The sequence below is a fragment of the Varanus komodoensis genome, unplaced genomic scaffold (genome assembly GCF_004798865.1).
Source record: "Varanus komodoensis strain SLA01 unplaced genomic scaffold, ASM479886v1 scaffold1, whole genome shotgun sequence".
NCBI lineage: Eukaryota > Metazoa > Chordata > Lepidosauria > Squamata > Varanidae > Varanus > Varanus komodoensis.
The window spans coordinates 91,779,012-91,798,905 of NW_025335268.1; the positions used below are offsets into that span (position 1 = coordinate 91,779,012).

The 19,894-nt window shown below is 42.7% G+C and overlaps 2 protein-coding genes across 8 annotated transcripts in view; one reads left to right on the forward strand and one right to left on the reverse strand.

Annotated features, from left to right (window-relative positions):
* Nucleotides 1–201: 201 nt before the first annotated feature.
* Nucleotides 202–19,857, reverse strand: SCLY (selenocysteine lyase). Of its 6 annotated transcripts, none has more exons than XM_044435160.1 (13): nucleotides 19,750–19,857; nucleotides 17,040–17,151; nucleotides 16,527–16,639; nucleotides 15,281–15,381; nucleotides 14,660–14,843; nucleotides 13,352–13,479; nucleotides 11,907–12,071; nucleotides 9,000–9,106; nucleotides 8,381–8,417; nucleotides 7,435–7,518; nucleotides 7,029–7,131; nucleotides 5,181–5,256; nucleotides 202–3,362 (listed from the first exon to the last, which is right to left on the reverse strand). In XM_044435160.1, exons 2-13 carry the CDS (start codon nucleotides 17,135–17,137, stop codon nucleotides 3,218–3,220), a joined length of 1,341 nt encoding a protein of 446 aa, XP_044291095.1. In that variant the 5' UTR covers nucleotides 17,138–17,151; nucleotides 19,750–19,857; the 3' UTR covers nucleotides 202–3,217. The 6 variants fall into 6 exon arrangements, with proteins under 6 accessions (XP_044291095.1, XP_044291086.1, XP_044291112.1 ...); XM_044435151.1 differs by lacking the exon at nucleotides 19,750–19,857 and adding an exon at nucleotides 19,474–19,557; XM_044435177.1 differs by lacking the exon at nucleotides 19,750–19,857 and adding an exon at nucleotides 19,219–19,358.
* LOC123025934 (autoimmune regulator-like) overlaps nucleotides 19,698–19,894 on the forward strand; it is a 28,457-nt gene continuing 28,260 nt past the window's right edge. The window contains exon 1 of one of the 2 annotated variants that reach the window (XM_044435123.1): nucleotides 19,698–19,797. The gene's annotated coding sequence lies outside the window, so the exon portion shown is untranslated. The remainder of the gene's footprint in view (nucleotides 19,798–19,894) is intronic. The other variant, XM_044435139.1, reaches the window with a different exon arrangement.

Sequence of the window (19,894 nt, forward strand, 5' to 3'; positions counted from 1 at the left end):
GTCACCTTTTAAAAACATTATATTCCCAACCAGCTGCCTCTCTTCAAAAAGGGGTTATCCCAGGTGAGCAGGCACCCAGAGCAGTTAATGAGATTGAAATCCTCAAATTAGTAATAAGGAGTATCAAACATTAAGTGCAGAGCCACAGATTGACTACTGCTTTTGCTTGTTCAAGTCTGTATTTCTATGAATAACAAGAACTGTTATAAACAAGATTTTATTTTAATTCAAATTGACACTGAAATAGGCTTATTTTAACAATACAATTTTGTGCATTACATTTTAACTTTGTGTCTCTTTTACAGCATTACCCACCATTGCCTTCAGAACAGGACTATCTAATATTTGAAACAAGTATTAACATCCTCGAAGATCAACAAGTGTCTTGGGATGGATAATTTTCCGTTGAAGTTGCAGTGCAGCAGAACCTAAAAACCAAGTACTATTCCTTCACCTCAGTACTAAGAGCAATCTCAATGGACCTGGCTGTACAGAGGCTGAAATGGATGCCAGCCAACTCCAGGAATAATTTAATTGCCCTTCTAATCCCATCTACCATGGTTTTGAAACTCAAAAGCCTTTAAAATATGTATTTTAAATAACATTCCAAATGGACATTACCACCTATCTTAAGGGCATTCAACCTCCACAATATTTATCTCAAGTCCTTCCTATTCAGTGAGATTCTTGCAGTGTTTCTCATCAATTAGTGCCAGCGCGCCACTATCTGTAATAGCTTTGGTATTTTCCTATGACAGTATAACATATTCTTATGCTAGTTGATTCGCAGTTATCTTTGGTAGTGGATACTGGCATGCCAAATCCATGGTGCCAAGAACATAAGGAAAGCTATACAGTCCCAAAATATGTTTCTATTGATGTGACAAATCTTCTGAAGCATCTGGCTCCAGCAAGTCAGAAATGGAGTACCTGGCAATTTGATGCCTAAGATCCCTTTCTTGCTGGGTTATGTAACATTTACCTTCTTGTGAGATGAGAGCTAATGGCTTCCAATGCACAACACCAAAAAAAAAAAAAAAAAAAAATGCTTGAGGACAACTCCTTCTGTTGCTCTGGGAATGGGAGACATCCTCAACAATGAGTCTATGATATCAACATATACTCCTCTTTAAGTCTGGATGTGCATACAGATATAGCACTAACATCTTTGATCATATGCTCAACCCTCATAGTGCATGCAGCATTTTGTGTATACACACACCCACACAGTTATCCCTACTTCCCTGGAACAGCAGTATATAGCCTCCTCGGTGTAATTATATAGTGACAAAATAACTACTCCGTATTCCTATCAAGGCTGCAGAAATCCAAGCAGTCAACAGAAAAGCTAAAGAGCTTAACCAAGAAAGATCTGAGCTCTGCTTGCCTTGCCACCGTGCCTCAATCACCTGCCATTTTTTCCTGATCCCCCCTTTGTAACAAAGGAGCCTTCTTCAACCTGGCATCCTCCAGATGTGTTAGTCTACAACTCCCATCATTCCCCAGCCAGCATGGCTACCAACTGTAGACCAGCATGGCAGGACTACTGGCTAAAAAAGAGAGCACTATAGATCTTCCTTTTGTCTAATACGAAAGAGCCAGTACCCAGGATAGAGGAAATAAGCAAGTATGTGCCAGAAATAGTTTTGCATAAATGTTCCATGGTACAAAGCTGCTAGATAAGTGGGATGACAGAGAATACCCTTTATTTTCCTCTCTGTTCACTTGACCCATGGAACCAAACACAGTGCCTGCAGAAGCCAGGAAAGGCAGCTCTGAAGTCTGGCACAGGCCAAAGGACAGCACAGAATTATAGGGATTGCCACCTCTCAGTCACAGGAGTAGCTGTAAGGTGCACAGAACCCACTTCTTTCTGCAAGGGGAAGCTGACAGCCAGAGGAATCCCTGTGATGTATTCTTATGGGGAAGCGAGAACCCCTAGCTAGTCAGATCCTTACTATTTGCCTGAACTGGCTGCAAGCAAGCTGGGCTGGCAGTGGCAAGAGAACCAATATGCCTTTGTCCTCATCTTGCTGATGGGAAGCACCTGCTGGGTTGGATCTCTTCATCACCTGTCCCACCACTGGAGATTCCTACTGCTGATGGCAAGCAGCACCAGCAATTACAGCCAGGATCCATCATAGCAAAAACTTTTCCCAGCCATAAGATGACAGTTGTGGCCAGTCCCGTTGTTGGCAATCAGGACAGATAACGGCAACAACAATTCCTGGCTCAGATTCCTGCCGTCATGTCTCTCTTTCCAGTGGGATTAGATTGTGTAACTGACATAAACGGAAGTGCCAGCAGCCCCTTAACACTAGGTCAAACAGGTAGAGACAGCTACCTGCCGACTCTTAATATCTGCGTTATACAAAGCAATGTGAAGTGAAGGTTGCATGTGTTCATGCACAAACTACTCTTTCATTGTGGTACACTGTATTGCACATTTTGGCCCCAGTATTCAGCTCTGTGCTACAGTAGCTGCTGCAAAAGGGCTCGTGTTTTGTTTCAGGTAAGGGGTAAATGAAAAGGGTAGCATCAGAAGAGAGAATTTCTACAATCTAAAGCTAATCCTGTCTGTTTTGAGATTCACCTGTCCTTTCCTATATGTATACATTCAAGCCATGATGTTCACATTTGTTCCCTGTCTAAATTCTCCAAGTACATGCATCAACATCCAACTAGAGACTCCCCTCTCCCAATTTGCCAAATATCACATAACATCCTGCTTAGTACAGTAACTGAACTTGACACTGATCCTCGGAAGCAAAAGCTAATGCTATTATCATATACAATAGCTTGCTGAATTCAAGGGCTAGAGCAAGGCAAGGCCGGACAATGCATGGCCTGGACATGGCTCCTGCTGCCTCCACCACCACCCAGAAAATCAAGGCAGAAGTAACAATTTGGCAAAAAAAAAAAAAAAAAAAAAAAAACCTGTTACAGAAGTTAAACTTCTGCTGCAACTTGCTAAAGTTAGCTTGCTTTTGTCCCCATGCAAACCATGGGAGCTGGGATTTGTCTAAAGTCTGCCCAGAATTGCCCAGCCCTGGCTCGGGAATCATTTGGTGTGAATCAGCAATGATCCAGTGGCGAAGAATAGACAGGCCTGTCCTCACTCTGTCAGATATGATCATGGAAAAATCAAGGTTTGGTAATTTCACTGGTCAGTTTTGGTGAACAATAGCTTCTTCTTAGACAACTGTGAGAATCTAGTCTATTGCAGCTGAGCCACAGCCTGCTTCAAATCTTCTACAATCAGATCCACATCTTCCTTGCTGGTGTGACGCCCCACACTGAGACGCAGGGCATTCTGGGCCAGATTGTAAGGAATTCCACTGTTGAGCAGGATTGACGATGGCCTGGAGATCAAACAGTGAAAGTACCATTTAACTCTCTGAAGGCATTTTATTTCTTTGTTTTCTTTACTACAGCACTTCCAAGAGGAATAAAAACAATGCATACTCAACCCTGAAGACATTTCTCTCTGATTAATTCCAACAGAAATTAAACCTGATTTAATATTTGTCACTCAGTGCATAGCTTCCAAAAGTAATCCTGCATGCATGCAGATGGAAAAATGTTGAATTTTATCATCTGCATAACTTTCCTGGAGCAAATCTGCATGTCTGACTGGTATTGATAACTTTGGTTACCAGCTCATCATATCAGTATGTTCCTCAGAACATTGCAAAAAACAGTTCTGCATTGTCTACAGCACTGGACCCTATACATTCTGGGAAAATCCACAAAAGAAGGATGAACAATTTAAAGTGATTACATTTCCACTGCTCTCTCCACTGCCTGAAATGCAACAGCAGGGGAGCAAGCTGCAGCTTGACACATGATCTGACACACTGCACTGCCTATGCGGAGCAAAACTTCTGTATGGCTATCCCAGTTCTAAGTACTTAGCAGATCACCTTTGCCACTGTCCGGCCAAACCATCAATTGTGAATTCCAAGAGTATGCTTGGAGGATGGGTTGGGAGGACAATAGTATGCAGAGGCAGGCAGCTACTTGCACAGAAATGCAAAGTAAACCAGATTTAAGTTACCAGTTTTCACTGGTAAACAGGCTCAGCCCCTCAAGAGATACAACAGGAACTGTCTTCCAGTAACCTGCCATTTCTAACAATCCTTTGTCCATACCTTTCTTCCCTTCTGGGGAAGAAGGAAGCTGCACTGCTGTGTCAGCTGCACAGCTTCTTCCTTTTCCAGCTTTCTGCATCCTGGCATCCTCCAGACATATGGAACTTTTCTTGCTGCTATATGTCATCAAGGCATTTCCACCATATGGCCACCCTATGAAAGCTTTCCAAAATGTCCTGCCTATGAAAGCCCTGCTGAGCTCTTCTAAGTTCAAGGCTGTGCCTTCCTTTATGGAATCAATCCATCTCATAGTTGGTTGTCATCTTCTTTTGCCTACAGTATTGTCTTATCCAGTGAGTCTTGCCTTCTCATGATGTGCCCAAAGCACAACAACTTCCATTTTGTCATTTTTGCTTCCATGGAAAGTTCTGCCTTGATTTGATCTAGGACCTGCTTATTCATATTCACAAAGCTCAAGGAATCTTGTTTCAAAGCATCAATTTTCTTCCTGTCACCGTTCTTCACTGTCCAGCCTTCACACTCATACATAGTGATGAGGAATATGATACTGTCTCTCATAAACCTTCATCCAGCATAACTGGTTGTAGATAACTCTATCTTTATAGCATTAAGTCGAGTAATTGCTTTAAAGGGCCAGTGGCCCTCTGTAGTCTGAAGAGAGTGCAGATGGTTGCTTTGGGTGGCAGAAGATAGAGGGAGGGACATATTTGAGAGCCCACAGTATGTTGATCCAGGAACAAACTGCATGCTAGGCTATACCGGTGGAGTCTGGAAGGCAAAACAAATGGGACTCCAGCTACCTATTGCAGGAGCAGAAAGTTTTCAAATATAAAAATGGGAAACATTTGGGTGTTTTGAAAATCTAAGAAGTAATGTAAGCTTGGATTACTGTCACTATTTTGTGACTTGTCATTGCTAGCCCTCAAGAATATGAACAGGCAGGTGGGTAGAATGCAATTGCCTACAACTGGCTACTTATTTGGAAGCCTCTATTCTATTAATTCCTTTCACTTTTCTGACACAGCTGGAACCACCCTTTCCAACCACGCAATACCCAATTCTCCTTACTGGTCACCCTTCTCAGAGTGGCAGGCAGCACCAACGCTAGCAAGCAAAGTCCTACAGTGAGACAGCACCAGCCGACCTGAAGGAAAGACAAGACATAGGTCTTCTCTCAGTTGATGACATATATAGCCGATGATACCCAGCTCTACCTCTCATTTTCCACCAACCCAGGTGAGGCAGTGGCTGTCCTGAACCGGTGCCTGGCCGAGGTAATGGGCTGGATGAGGGCCAGTAAACCGAAGCTCAATCCAGACAAGATGGAGGTCCTGTTGGTGGGTGGTTCGGGCCTCAGGATGGGGGACTTGGGCCTTGTCCTAAATGGGGTCGCACTCCTTCTGAGGGACAGGGTTCGCAGCTTAGGAGTGCTCCTCGACCCTGAGCTGTCTTTAGAAGCTCAGGTGATGGCGGTGACGAGGAGCGCTTTCCTTCAGCTTCGGCTGATCCATCAGCTGCGTCCCTTCCTGGAGAACGACTGCCTGGCGACAGTGACACACACGTTGGTAACTTCCCGATTAGACTTTTGCAGCGCGCTCTATATGGGGCTACCCTTGAAGACGGTCCAAATACTTCAATTGGTGCAGAATAGAGCTGCCAGGCTGCTGACGGGGACTGGGCGTTGTTCTTATATAACCCCAGTTCTCCGTCAGCTCCACTGGCTCCCGATTGAAGTCCGGGCCCAATTCAAGGTGTTGGTTATGACCTATAAAGTCCTCAACGTCTTGGGTCCTGGGTATCTAAAGGAACGCTTGCGTCCATATATGCCCTCCCGCCCCTTGAGATCAGCAACAGATGCCCTTCTCCAGGAACCCTCTGTGAATATTAGGAGGGTGAGTACCCGGAGGAGGGCCTTCTCTGCAGTGGCGCCCCACCTATGGAATGCACTCCCCAGAGAGGTCCGCCTGGCGCCGTCATTGTTTTTTGGCACCAGGCGAAGACCTCTTTATTTAAAACTTATTTTAAATGTTAATTTATTGGCTATTTGTAGGATTTTAAAATTTTTAAGCCGAGATGCACCGGATTTTAATATTTTTATTGTATAACTTTTTTTTGTTGTAAGCCGTCCCGAGGCTTTGTTGTGATGGGGGCGGCATAAAAATGTTTTAAATAAATAAATAAAAGGTTCTAGCTGAGGGACAAACTCACAAAACTTGCTTTCAATCTCTTCTGTGCTAATCATCAAGATATGTCTTTATCTTTTTTAATCAGTGCTCCACTCTCACACTTTACTAGGACTGGCTTTTCAATATTGCTGATCAAAACCAACAAGAACTGCAAAAGCAAAATTCACTGAGTGTCATATACAACTGTTGATTGCAACTGGCAGAAGTCATGCATCATGGACAAAATCCAAATGTAGTTTCATAGTAAGAATTCCTCCTGACAAAAATATGGAATTAATGCCAGAGTGTAAATAATCTGACATATGAAACTTATTTTGTTTGCTTCTTGCAGGAGCACACAAAGCCAATTTCATAAAAACAGCACTGATCGTATACTTTGCATTCCACTGCTCTTTAGATAAGGGATAGGCTGAAAGTAGATATCCAGATGCTTTGGACCAACTGCCAGTGTTCCTGCCTATTGGTCATTTTGGCAGCAGCTGTTGGCAACTGAAATCCAAAACATTTGGAGATCTATCATCTGCTCATCCCTTCTTTAAATAACACAGTAGCATGTTGCAGAGCAGAATGAAGTCCAGCCGAAAGAATAATCTAGCCTTGAGTTCTACAACAAGAATCACTATATAGTTTTGTGTTGGTCACTGAGGGATTGTGGATAAAGATACCTCATCTAACACAGGCTGACAGTATGCCTATAGGAATGATGCAAGTTTAGGTCCACAGACATTACCTTGTAGTCCTGAGCCCACTATGGAAAAATTACATGTGTTGCACAGTCGTTTAGAGCCTTTCAGCCGACAGTTAAAATGGATTCCTTGTTCTTTAAATGCAGCCTAGTAGAATACATAAGTAATACTTTCAAGAAATATAAATTAATTATCCACCTACCCTCACCTGCCCTCAGGCTTAGTAATTCTAATAGGAAGGCAAAAATAGCATCTTACAATGCTATATGCTGGGGTGGCCAGATTTGCTCAACCGAAGAACCACATAAATGTCAGTTGCCTGAGAGCCACAAGCAGCAGCCTGCAAGGAGTGACAGCAGGTAGCGAGCAGCTAGTGGACACCTGCAGGTGCCCACAGAGAGCCACTGAACTGTAGGGCCCACCCAGAAAACAGACAGGCATTGAACTCACTTCAAGCTTCTCCTCTAAATAATCCCGAACCTTCCTCATGTGAGCTTCATAAACATCACAGTGCTTATTCACTAGCTCTGCTGCCTGCAAAAGAAGGTATAAGAGTAGCCACATGGTTCAGCTGAACCACATGAAAAATTCCCTAGACAGAATTTGCCACAGTTATGGAAAGTCTACATAGTATAATCTCAAATGAGTGCTCTGCCTCCACAGCATCTCCCAAGGTATTCAACTCCCAGTCAGCCAAAACAAAGCCCACTAACGATGTATTTGATTCATGTAACAACTTCAGGGAAACAAAAGCGTCCCCCCGTCAGAGTCTGAACAAGTTCTGCAAGAGGCCCTAAATATCACTACGTTATTTAGCTGTTCAGAACACTTTTCCTCCCTGCTCCTCCTCCCAATATCTATTTATATGGCAACTTGATGTATTCATTGTGCCTTGGCAAGCTACTTGCAAATACTGTAAAGTTTAGCCATTTGCTCTGATGAATACAGCTCAAATTATGGCCTCTATCTTTTCCACAGCTGCATCCTCAAAAGGCCAGAAAACCTCTCAAGTTTGCAATAAACCATTTGCCAGAGTTCTCTCCTCTTGGTGTTCCATGGTGCATACAAAGGACTACAAGTAATACAGGCTTAGAACTTGCTCTGCATTGTGGAAATAATAATCCACAAAGCTTGTGGAAGTTCTGACATGAGACTTGGGAAACAAAAAAGCATGGGCAACCCAAATAATCAGGACTCTATTGTGATGTATCAGCCTCTAAATCAATATGAAAGCAAAACTGCGTTTGAATTAGACCCTGACTAGCAACAGATATGCTTTCCTCTCAACTGATTTGTTATTGTGAAATACAATAAAACTGGCAAACAATTCAGCGAGATGGCATCTGTGTGTATTCCAGATATGTTTTATTGACACTAATACTGCTTCTGAGCTTACCTTGCCAAGACCAGCAATCATTGGTGTATTTTCAGTTCTAGAACAGAAAAGTATGAAGCATGTGTTTACTCTCACAACACGATAAAGGCTGCACTTAAGTGTAGCACTTGTATAACTAGCATAATGCAGGCACTGAAAATAGCATAAAGAAAACTATTGTTCCCAACTATTCAGTGAAAAAAAAGGATTTTTGAACCCAAAAACTCTACTGCTAGCTAATTAACATGCTTCAAGACAATCCCCTCTCCATACATTGGCTCCAAAGAATTTGGCCACATACATACTAAACTGGTGATACTATTTTTAAAATATTTGGTTGATCCCCAACAGCATATTCTCCACCAGCATGTTTTCAGACTTTCGCAACTTTGTATAAGGTGGACAATGAAGAAAAGAGGGAGTTTTCCAAAAGCCAAAATGGAAAAAGCTTTCCATTACTTGCCTTTATATTTTAAGGGTACAGTTTCAAGCATGCAGGCAAGGATCATGCCTCCATTTTTAGTGCCTGTGTCTTGTCACTCCCATGAAAAAAGAGAATATAGCAACCCTGATGTAGACCACAGCATACATGCCCACTTGGCCTCTGAGCACTTCAACAGTCACTTCTCACACATCTTACCCTGGACGAAAGTTCCGTTCTTGCCCACCTCCAAACAGCATGGGATGAAGAGGAGTGGTGACCCCAGGCCCTCGCACGTACAGCGCTCCAATACGTGGGCCATAAAACTGTAATGATAAATCACAAAGCAAAGATGGCCAGTTGCAAGAATGCAGATTTTAGCTAAATATGAGGAAGAACTTCCTCACAAAAAGAACTGCTTAATAGCAAAACAGACTGCATCAGGAGATGGTGGACTCTCCTTCCCTAGAGTTATGTAAGCAAGACCATCTGTCACGGAAATGACAATTGCATTCTGCACTGTAGAACATGCAGTGAGCACAAGGTAGGACCAGATGACCTCCAAAGTAGGAATGCTGAAGAAACTGGCAATGGCTCCAATGAGTAAGGACTTTGGGGACTCCGACCTGCAGAAGAGGATGCAACCAACAATGCATATTTTCTCCAATTAGCTAACGCATGAAAACGTGCATTTTGTAGTTATTTGTACATTTTTGAAGTGCATAATTTATATAAAATCCATTGTTGTCAATGTATGAATGACAGAATGAAAGGCATCTGGAAAACCACAAAACAAGGACAGCATAGATATAAAAAGGTCTGTTCATCCTGATATTAGAAGTTCCTTCCAATTCAATTATTCAAAGATGGTGCCTCAAATAAGAAGTAAAAGGGGACTCTAACAGAAAATGGACATGTGGACCATACAGAAATAAAACTGACAATAGGTGTACGGAAGAAAGCATTAAGCTTTGGGAAATACCATGGATGTCAGTAAAGGAAAGCATGGGTGAATCCCTGGCTCAGTGCTACTGCTACTATCCTAGCTTAGAGGACAGGATATTTGTTACACATAAAATAACAAAAGACAGGTTCCTGTGTTTTTCAGCTGTTGTCTGCAGCTTTTCTACAGAATTTGGAAGTGTTTGTGTGTTTAAACACCCATAACAAACACGTTTCCACATGCCACAATTATTAAACCAATTACATTTAGAGATTGAACGGAATCCTTACATGGTTACTGCCAGAGCTGAACATAAACTTGAAACAGGACTTCTACAGCAACATTGTGTTCAGAGTGCCACCTAGTGGTGAAGTCCTTGCATTCATCCTAAGGGATGAGGCTTTAAAAAAGGGATCATGATGAAAATGAGTCAGTTTAAAAACTTGTCCCTTTCTGCATGCCAGTGCAACTGTACTAGATAGGCCATGGAGGGGCACTGCTGAATTTGAGCTACACAGATGTCAAGACTATTAGGTGTTATTTTACTACTATTCAGGACAGAATTTACATTACTGCCACCTTATTCTGAAGCAACTTCTCAAATTCCAAGCAACTGGTGATATGGAAATTGTAAGAAAATATAGCTGCTAGCAGGAACACATACTTGTAGACTAGTGTGGTGATTCTTAATCCAACAAAATTAAAGAATTTTTGCTTTAATGGAAATTCTCCAGGGTTTGTGGGATGCTCTGGTGAGACAGTATCATTGTTTATAGCAGGTGTCTGTATTGTAAATGTGTTTGGGAGAGCATGAAGTAAAGGAAGAGAACTCTCCAATGAAAACTATTACATATACACGGTGCAGTCCTTAGTCACCCTCTTGCACAGAGGGAGAAGCAAGCTGGACTGCAGTTCTCATAATTCCACAGCCACTGGAACTGTGTTGCAGTCGAACATATTTGAGGGGCACCAGCTCTGAGGAGGCTGATTTCACCTTTAGGAAACAAGAACAGGCTTTAATAGGCTACCCTATTAAATAAGATAAAGCTAACAGTTGTAGTTCTGCAATCCTACATAATGGGAACTGTAAGTGAGAGAACTAATCGCATGGACCAAAATACTCACTGGCCACTTGCTGCCATGAAAGGACTTCTGGGTTTGGTCACTGCCTACTTCCCAGAACAGTGGTTACTATGGACAGTTGATGGACCTTGAAAGGTCTTTCCTTCATTCTTTTCTAATGTTTGACCACAATAAATATTCCATGTGCCAAAAACAGCTCTCCGCTCAACATGTATTGGCCTTGCTACAGTTGCAGATGTCCCAAATCTGGGGTCCTGTGTGGTTCCAGTAAGCACCAATGTACTTGCAGACTCCTCTCTGGCAACCCACCAGGCTCCTTGCCCCTTAAAGCACCACCTTTCTTTGAGTTCAAAAATGTGGTTTTATGTTTTGGAGCCGAGACCCACCTCTGACTTATCCTTACGGTAGAGTCAGCGCAGTGTAGGGTTGCACAGGTTAGAATCAGTGCAGCATAGGGCCACAAGGAAGGTGGCCAGATAGCAGGGAAAGCCATATGAGGCGAGACAGAGGGAACTGGGTCTTTTCAGCCTGGAGAAGAGGCAGCTCCAAGGGGATCTGTTGGCAACATATAGGTATGCAAGGGGGTGTCACACAGAGGTGGGTAAAGACCTGTTCTCCCTTGCAGAGGAAGGCAGGACGCACTCAACGGAGCAAAGCTCAGGGAACCAAGGTTCAGTTTGGATGCCTGGAAGTACTTCCTGACAATTAGGGCCCTAGGGTATGTAATGGGCTTCCATGCGAGGTGGCTGAAGCCCCATCGGTGAGGATGTTCAAGGACAGGCTGGACATGCACATGATAGGCATGCCATGAGCAGAGAGAGCTAGCTGGAGATAGGGGTCAGACTAGATGCCCTGGGAGGCCCCTTCTGCCTCACTCAGTTTCTAAGTTAGGAGATTCATGGGCAAGTTGCCTCATCAGTTTGCCTGAGTAGCCATTTTACAAATGGACAAGTTGCCCTGTGGCAGACATTTTGTGAGAACAGCTGCAACTCTCTCACAATTCTGAATGTGCTCATCCACTCAAATGACTGGGGATTCCTAAGACAGATGCACAGACATATCTTACACAACGTATAAACTAAAAAAGCTAATAACCAAACCTTGTGCCCCACAACAGTGAGATAGTCCACTCCCAGATCTTGAACATCCACTCGCCCCTTTCCAATCATTTGTGCTGCATCTGTGTGCACCAAGATGCGTGGCAGCCCAGATGCCATTCTCTTCTGATTGACAGTCTGAATCCGCTGACTGAGTTCTGAGATGGGCTGGGAGACAAAAAGCACTATCAGAGATAGAGTTTTATCTCAGCAGAAACACTAATTCGATAGCCCTACTGCTGACTGGCATATGATGCCGTGGTACATCTACTTAAATGGAGAAGTTTTCATGCTAGCAGCTTTACTGACAAACTTTGTTATTATGCTGTATGCCACTCTGTGTCCTTTCAACAGAATAGAGGAATGTAAGTATTAGTATTACTTCCAGAACCAAAATCACTACCACCGTTCCTGTCACTCCTGTCGTAAAGCCTATTGCAATGTTTGCCCTTCCTCCCAATAAGATTGGAGATAAAAGAAATATTAGACACATTTAGAAACAATGTTTGTTCTTGTTCTGTATATTTACTAGCACTTTATATTTATATCTCATTTTTGTTTATTTTGCAAACATACTAACCTTTTTTGACAATTAAAAAACAATGACAAGAAAGATCCGCTGCTGTTGAATATGGAAACAAAGGAGAGCAAAAACTGTTAACATAAAAAGAGCTGAGATAGAGAGGCCTATCTAGTATGCCTTTGATACCAAGCAAAGGTACTGGGGTAACTACAGCATGATCCTACTGGGATACCTGTAAACCCCTGAACTCAGCTTAAAGGCATTTAATACAGAGCAGGAAGCACTGTGGAGGCAATCTTGGTCTCCTTTACTCCTGCTCTGCATTTTTGCTAGCTGGCCTTTGTGCCCATCTATCTGGAATGATTTGAAGGAAAAAGGAAGCTGCTCTAGTCTCTTCCTCTCCAGCTTGCAGCCTCTTCTCTGAGGTCACTTTCCTGACTTAGAGAGCAGGTGATGTGGTTCTTTCTGCAACAGGTACAAGGTGCAAGGGGTTTCTGGAGTTCCAATTCCCAGATCCAAGACTAGACTATTGTACCCAACCTTGGAGCTGGGAATCTGAACTATCCAATGGTCCTCCAAGCAATGGGACCATATAATCATTTCCTTAACCATCCGTCTCTTTAAATAAGACTCAGGAAACCTACAGCAAAAGTAAAACATACAAACTGTAAAACAGCAAAAAATTATTTCCACTAAAATATGACAAACAGAAAACAAGGTCAACAAGGATTTTACCAGAAACATCACATAGGAATGTGTCATTAGTGAAAGCTGGTTTAGCAAATGGCATATTGTGAAATATCTGGGGGAAGCAACTGCTATTTCTCGTTATCCTCAAGAGAAATCCCTGCAAAGGATGTATAACAGATCTGAACCTCCCCGCCCCCCAAACATACAAGTAATAAGAACTAAAGACACAACTCACCATGATAACCCCAGTCTCATTATTGGCAAGCATGATGGAAACCAGACATGTAGTTGGACGGATTGCTGCAACAACATCATCCACTTCCACCTGTCTGCTCACCTTTGACACTGGGACAAAAGTGGCATCTGCAAATCAGGATACATCAAATAAATTAAGCACCAAACTCAATGCATTCATCAGAAGTTACTATATTTTTGGCAGCAGACTTGGAGAATGCCACTGGGGATAGCAGATGAAAAAACAGCCCCATTGCTAAGCAACAGACACACATTCCTAACATCCGCAAGATATGGCAGTCATGAGGGAATTTGGGAGGGAGCAGGTGTTGACTTAGAACAGGGGTAGAAAATTTGTGGCACTTCAGGTGTTTCAGCCAACAACTCCCATCATCCCTCATCATTGGCTAGGGCTAATGGGAGTTGTAGGCCAAAAAATCTGGAAGGCCACAAGTTGTTCACCCTTGGCTTAGAGGTTGCATTTAAGAGTAGAGGTTAACAGTCCAAAAATATTCCCCTGGAAGCTGAACAGAGAGAACTGGAGAGGGAAGAAAGCTAGGTATTGCTCAATTTCCTTCATTTTCTTCAAGTCTGAGCTAAGTTTCCAACTGAGTTCTACCACAGTCCCACTGAATATCCCTGAGCGCAGGGACCGTTCAAATGCAAGCCACATAATCGTCTTAATGCAGTGATGAGTCTCATAAACCCAAAGATTAGGAATGCTCTCAAAAACAGCTTCTATTTGAGGCATTTCTGAAAAATGAGGATAAGAAAAAATAGTAGAGGCACAAAGAAACAAATAGGAATGAAAACCACCTGAGTCCAGACCACAGACATCTGAGAAAAAGTGTTGATGAGACAGCTTTTGTCCATTTTCATTCAAAATAAACTATCCGCAGACTGCAGTCTGGTATGGCAAGAAAGATGGTCCATTATGTGCTAGAAAGAAACTAAAATTTGCTTTTCGTTATTTGCTTTTCGTTATTTGCTTTTTGGCGCCAGGCAAAGACCTTTTTATTTAAGCAACATTTTAAATGCTAATACAACTGAATTTTATCTGGCCAGGGCGGCTTATTTTATAATGTGTGTTTTAAATTATGATCATTTTATATGGATATTTTAACTTATTGTTTTATCTAGTGTTGTAAGCCGCCCCGAGGCTTCGGCAAATGGGGCGGCATAAAAATGTTTTAATAAATAAATAAATAAATAAATAAATAAATAAATAAATGCTGAAAAGGGGAAAATGCCCAGTGAGAATGTGGGCAGGACATATCTTTGATCATCTTCTACAGTGGTCTGTACTCACCAGCCTCATGTTCTTCTACTAGGTACTCTACAGGCAGACGGACTGAATCATGTTCAATGCAAGATGTAATTAAATGTGGAAGTGTCCCCAGAGTCTTCTTTAGATTTTCTCCTGGTCTGGCAGACTGTTGCTTGCTGCTTTCTCTAAAATTCTTCACTGCACTCTGAATCACTAAGTTGTTTGCCTGCAGGAAAAGGGAGGGAAAAAAATCAAAATGCACCAAAAGTGAGTGTTGACAAGGCAGTTGCTTGGAGAAGGTGGCTCTGAATTTCTAATCACGTCACTCTTACTGAATGAACTACTAAGCATGTGACATGTAACTCTGCCTCAAAGGCATCAAAAGTAGAGGACTGATTTGCAGCTATGGCCTCTAGGAAGGTCATCAAATTGTAATACATGGCCCTTTGCAGGTTTTAAGTTAAAGACTGAGTCATTCTGCAAAAAGGAAAAAAGACCTTCTTTCAACACTTACCTGACTCAATTAAGGATGAGATGCTACTAATACAAAATGCAAGTTCTCACCAAACCACTCTGAGAAAAAGCCAGCTATCATATTATGGGCTGTTCTGACAAATGGAATTCAGGTTAAATCAGGGCTAGAAATATCCTGCCATATCTTACCTCTGTCCCTCCAGAAGTGAAGATAATGTCCTGGAGCTGCCCTCCTACCATTTTAGCCAAACTCTCACGAGCACCATTTATTATTTCTTTAGCTCTTTGACCTTTAGGATCAAGACACAACAATTCATTTTATTGTTAAGGCAAAAAAAATTCCAAAAGGGTTTGTATTGTTCATTAAAGACTTAGTGGTAGAGTGGGGAGAATAACAGAGTGTCTTGCTGAAATAAGAAGAAAAACCAGGCTGGATCAGACCAGGGGTCCTTGCATTCTGTTTCAACCATCTTATCAGATGGCAGGAAAGGTCCACTATCTTATATACAAGATCAAAAAACCATGGCTGGTCCCTGTTTCAACACCTGCCTTTGAAAATGGTCCCATTTAACTACCATAGCTGATAGTCCACACTCTCTTTCACAAAAGTGTACATCAAATAGTCTTCTGCTTTAGTCTTAGTGACAGAGGGCTCAGTCTCTAGAAAAATTGATAAAAAGATAACTGTGAAAAACAACTTTGTGAGCATAAAATGGGGATTTTCCTTAAAGTTCAATTAATAGGCAACATTCCACAGGTCAGAAGCGAGGAAACTGAGACCCAGAGTTCCTTAGATTGTGCCGCTTCCTTCCTCCAACTACCACTCCTCTGGTGGTTTTCCAGCTATTGGCCATGAATTCCCTTTTCTAAAATGTTAGATGCTTCTCCTAAGGTTTAGTTATTTTGGCAGTAAGAAGTTACAGTATGTTTGCATTTTTGGTATCTTTGGACTCAGCTCTTTTTGCTTTGCCCCTGTTCCCCATTGCCCCCCCCCCCCACTACTTAAATGCTGCCCCCAAGAACTTCTCTGAAATGAAATCTGGCCTTCAGGATGAAAGAGGTTGCCCACCCTTCCAACAGGTGATCATGACATTCATGTTTTTATAGTCCACACGGGGTACTCACCATTGCAATTGAAGTAGTAGGGAACACATGCATGATATTTCCCCAGAAATATTGTTTTCAGAGTCAGACGAAACCCACCTGTGTTCTTTTGAGGGAGATGATCTGGATTTAGATCAGCTCCCACAATACTTCTTGCACAGCTCACTGCTGGCAAGGACTGAGGGCTCCAGTTCACATCCAGTACCCCAAATCTAAATGTTCAGTTAAGTCCTAGATTCTTGCTGCTAGCAAGCCACTCAGGATAGGTATGTGCTTCAACAGGAGACATATCACATCCCCACAGAACATGTCCAACCAGTTTTGCTCTGACCTGCTATGTAAGGGCTGCTAGGATTACCCCATGCTTCATGCATGGCTTCTGTAACTGCCTGAATCACTTCCCCTGCCAGCGGGGTGGTTGCATTGTAATCCAGGTAAATCTTCCTGCAGAAAATGGAATGGAATAATTGTTACAATAGAAGGGCAGAAAAGGTGCATTAACACTATCATTCTTTAAAGTTTATATCAATTGGCTCAGGCCTGTGAAAGCATATGGCACTATATATTTGGCCTGCTAATCTCTGAAGTGTTTTTGTTCAATTACAACATTCTACTGGACTTGTAGAACTTAATAAAAATCCTACCATTGCTTGAATTTAATCATGGGAACCTTTTACTAGCTGTAGATGCTATGCAATCCAATCCTACATGTTACTTGGAAATAAGCTCCACTGAATTCAACAGGACTCACAACCAAGGTAAATATTACAAAAAAGAGCAAAAACTTTGTATTATCAAATTGTATTAGTAGACTTCATCTCTAAAGTTCAGACAAAACACAAACCTGCCTGATGCAATGTTCCCTCTTCCATCACAGCTGATTTTCTCACTGGTCTTCTTTCTTGTATTTACAAGCACCTTCTCTGTTTCAATCTCTTCCATTCTCTATCAACCTCCTTAAAAACACACACACACATAATTACATAATAAATTTCAAATTGCAGATATTATTTCACTCTGAGTTGCCTTTGCCTATTAACCTGAATAAAGATGCTGCTACTCTGCTGAATCCTCATTGCATTACAGTTCCATATACCTCTATTCAAAGACCTGGCGAAGTCCTGCGCAGTCATCCCCATACCTTATGCAAATATGTATTGTTGCTTGCCAGGCAAGATGTAGCCTCAACTTTCAATCACCTGTTTTTTGGCATCACCAGCATGGTGGAAGCAGCATTGCCCGGACTGGTTCAAAATGTAACATCCAAGTTACAGCAAAGCAGTGTTTCCTGTCTTGTAGCCCTTTGACCCTCCACAGCACAATACATAGCCTCACCTTTTCCCTTGCATGAACTTGCAGGATTCATGCAAGTGTTCACTCTTCTTTTTCTTCAGTCCATTCATCTGTCAAATCCATTCCTCTTTCACTGTCTCTCTCCCCCACATATTTTTCTTCCCAAGTTCCCTGTTTTGCTTTTCCTCTAGTCTTCCCATTCTGGTTGTTTAAATGTGAAAACATCTTTTAAAAAAATATTACTTAGGTGCAATCTCATTTGTGTTTGGACCAAAAAATAGTTAAGTTCCACCAGATATCTAGTAACACTTAACCGGAAGGTAACTCCTTACACTTTTATTTATTTCACAGTTTGTTCTCCCAGATCTGTCCAGGATTCCCCAGTCTCCCATATTCTCCAAAATGGCAGCTGTTTTTGGAGGGAGCCTTGATGTGTGCCCTCCCTGTGATTGGAAAGGACCCCAAATGTGGATTTGCCACTGATGGGTCTATCAGGCATCAGAGCTGTGAACACTGGAATCCATAGATGGGGCTGTTAGGCCCCTGCCCAGTGATGAAGATAATTACACAGTATTTTCAAGTATTCAAGGCCTAATTCAGGATCTGCTATAAGAATTATGACCTAATGATGCCTTATCTAATACTAGTAATTAAAACAATCCTGTAACATAATATTTTTATCCCACTTAATACAGATGGGGGAACTGAGGAGTGATTTGCTTATGGTAATTTTATCATTTCATGGCAAAGCCAAGATATAAATTGGGGACTTCTTGACTCATAGTTCTGTTTCTTGGCATGCTACACCGGGCATGATGATTGAACTAAGATGTTAAAACACAGCTCTCGCACATTCAGCCCATCTTCTCTCAACACTTCAAAGCCATAGGCACATGAGCAGCAAAGATCTACAAACCTACAGAGATATAGGGACAAACATCTGGTTGCCAGGAAGGAGGCATACCATATGCCAAAGGATCACAGTTTCAGCACCAAAACAAAATTAGCTGCACAGCCCATGAAGCCAAGAGGCATATTCAGTGGCAGTAAATATCCTCAGCGGTCTAGCACGCACACCGAAATTGGATGCAAGAGCCTTAAGTGTCTTATGTAAAGTCCTTCCTCACCCATACTTTCTAATCCTTGAGTTTACTCCAGTTTTTTTTCCATTCCAGGCCCCTTTTTTTTTCATGAAGGCTTTGGCATAACCCTGTAGACTAGCTTTCTCCAACCGGCTGCCCTCCAGCTCCCAGTTGAAAGACAGCACCCATCATCCGCCACCAGCACCTGGTATTTAATTGAATTGTAGTCTAATGCACAAAGCACCAGACTGGGGAAAGCGAAGCTATCCCCAGTAACCAACTGCAGTTAATGTAAGAATACATTGATGGAATAACTTTCTTTGCTTCCCCGTTGCCTTTTTTCTCCCCTAATAAGTCTATTTTTTACTTCTATCTTTTTTCGAGACTACAAGCTCCTCGAGGCAGGGACTTTGCACTTCGTTTTTCATACAAGCGCCCTGAATTCGAACAGCAGCACACCAACATTAATAATTGAGCTGCATTGATATGCGCAGAAAGGCTATGATCCTTTCAATTTTTGGTATTTATCGCGGTATTATAACTGAATTTGCACCCAACAAAATGGAGGAGCGACTTCAACAGCAACCGCGCCCGCCCCCCGCGAGCGGCAGCCGGCGCCCCTCCAGGTGAGTTTCCAGGTCCGCCTACCGGGCCACAGGCAAAGTTAGATTGCAGGAACAAGCACCGAGAACATTTTTCACGTGGACTTTCCCGCACAGTCATTGGCTCCTGAGGTATAATAATTCAGGCACGAACCAATCCACGCCCTCCAGCTCATCTTACAGCCATTGGCTGCTTCTACCAATTAATACATTCGCTGCAGACAAATCGGAGCCGTCCAACACAAGGTAGATGTTAGCACGGCGGGTTGACGCGTGATAGGGATGTAAGGCCTGCACGTACCCTCTTTCCATACTCGTTGTTAACGTGATGACAGTATCCGGGAAGATGCAATTGGCCCACCGTCGAGCCTGAAAGCTTCAGATTCCTCCCAAGAAATGCTGTTAGATTAATCGCTACTCAGGCGGATCGCCCGTTCGACGACCAATCACATTTCTCCTCCATCGAGCGCCTGCTAGCCAGCAGCAATGGTGTTATTGGTTCCTTCGTAAGGACGAGGCCACCCACCCCAGAAGATCCTCCCCTCTCCCCGGGAAGCAAGTCCCTTTCTCTGTTTACCTCCGGCTTCGTTTACTGGCTCTTCTCACCAGACGGTAGTTGGTGGCTGTGTGTATTTATTTTCCGTGGTTGACCCTAGTTCTTTTCCCCTCTCAGGCGCTGTCTCCCACGAGGAGCCCTAGTGAGCCTAGTAAGGCCAAGTCTC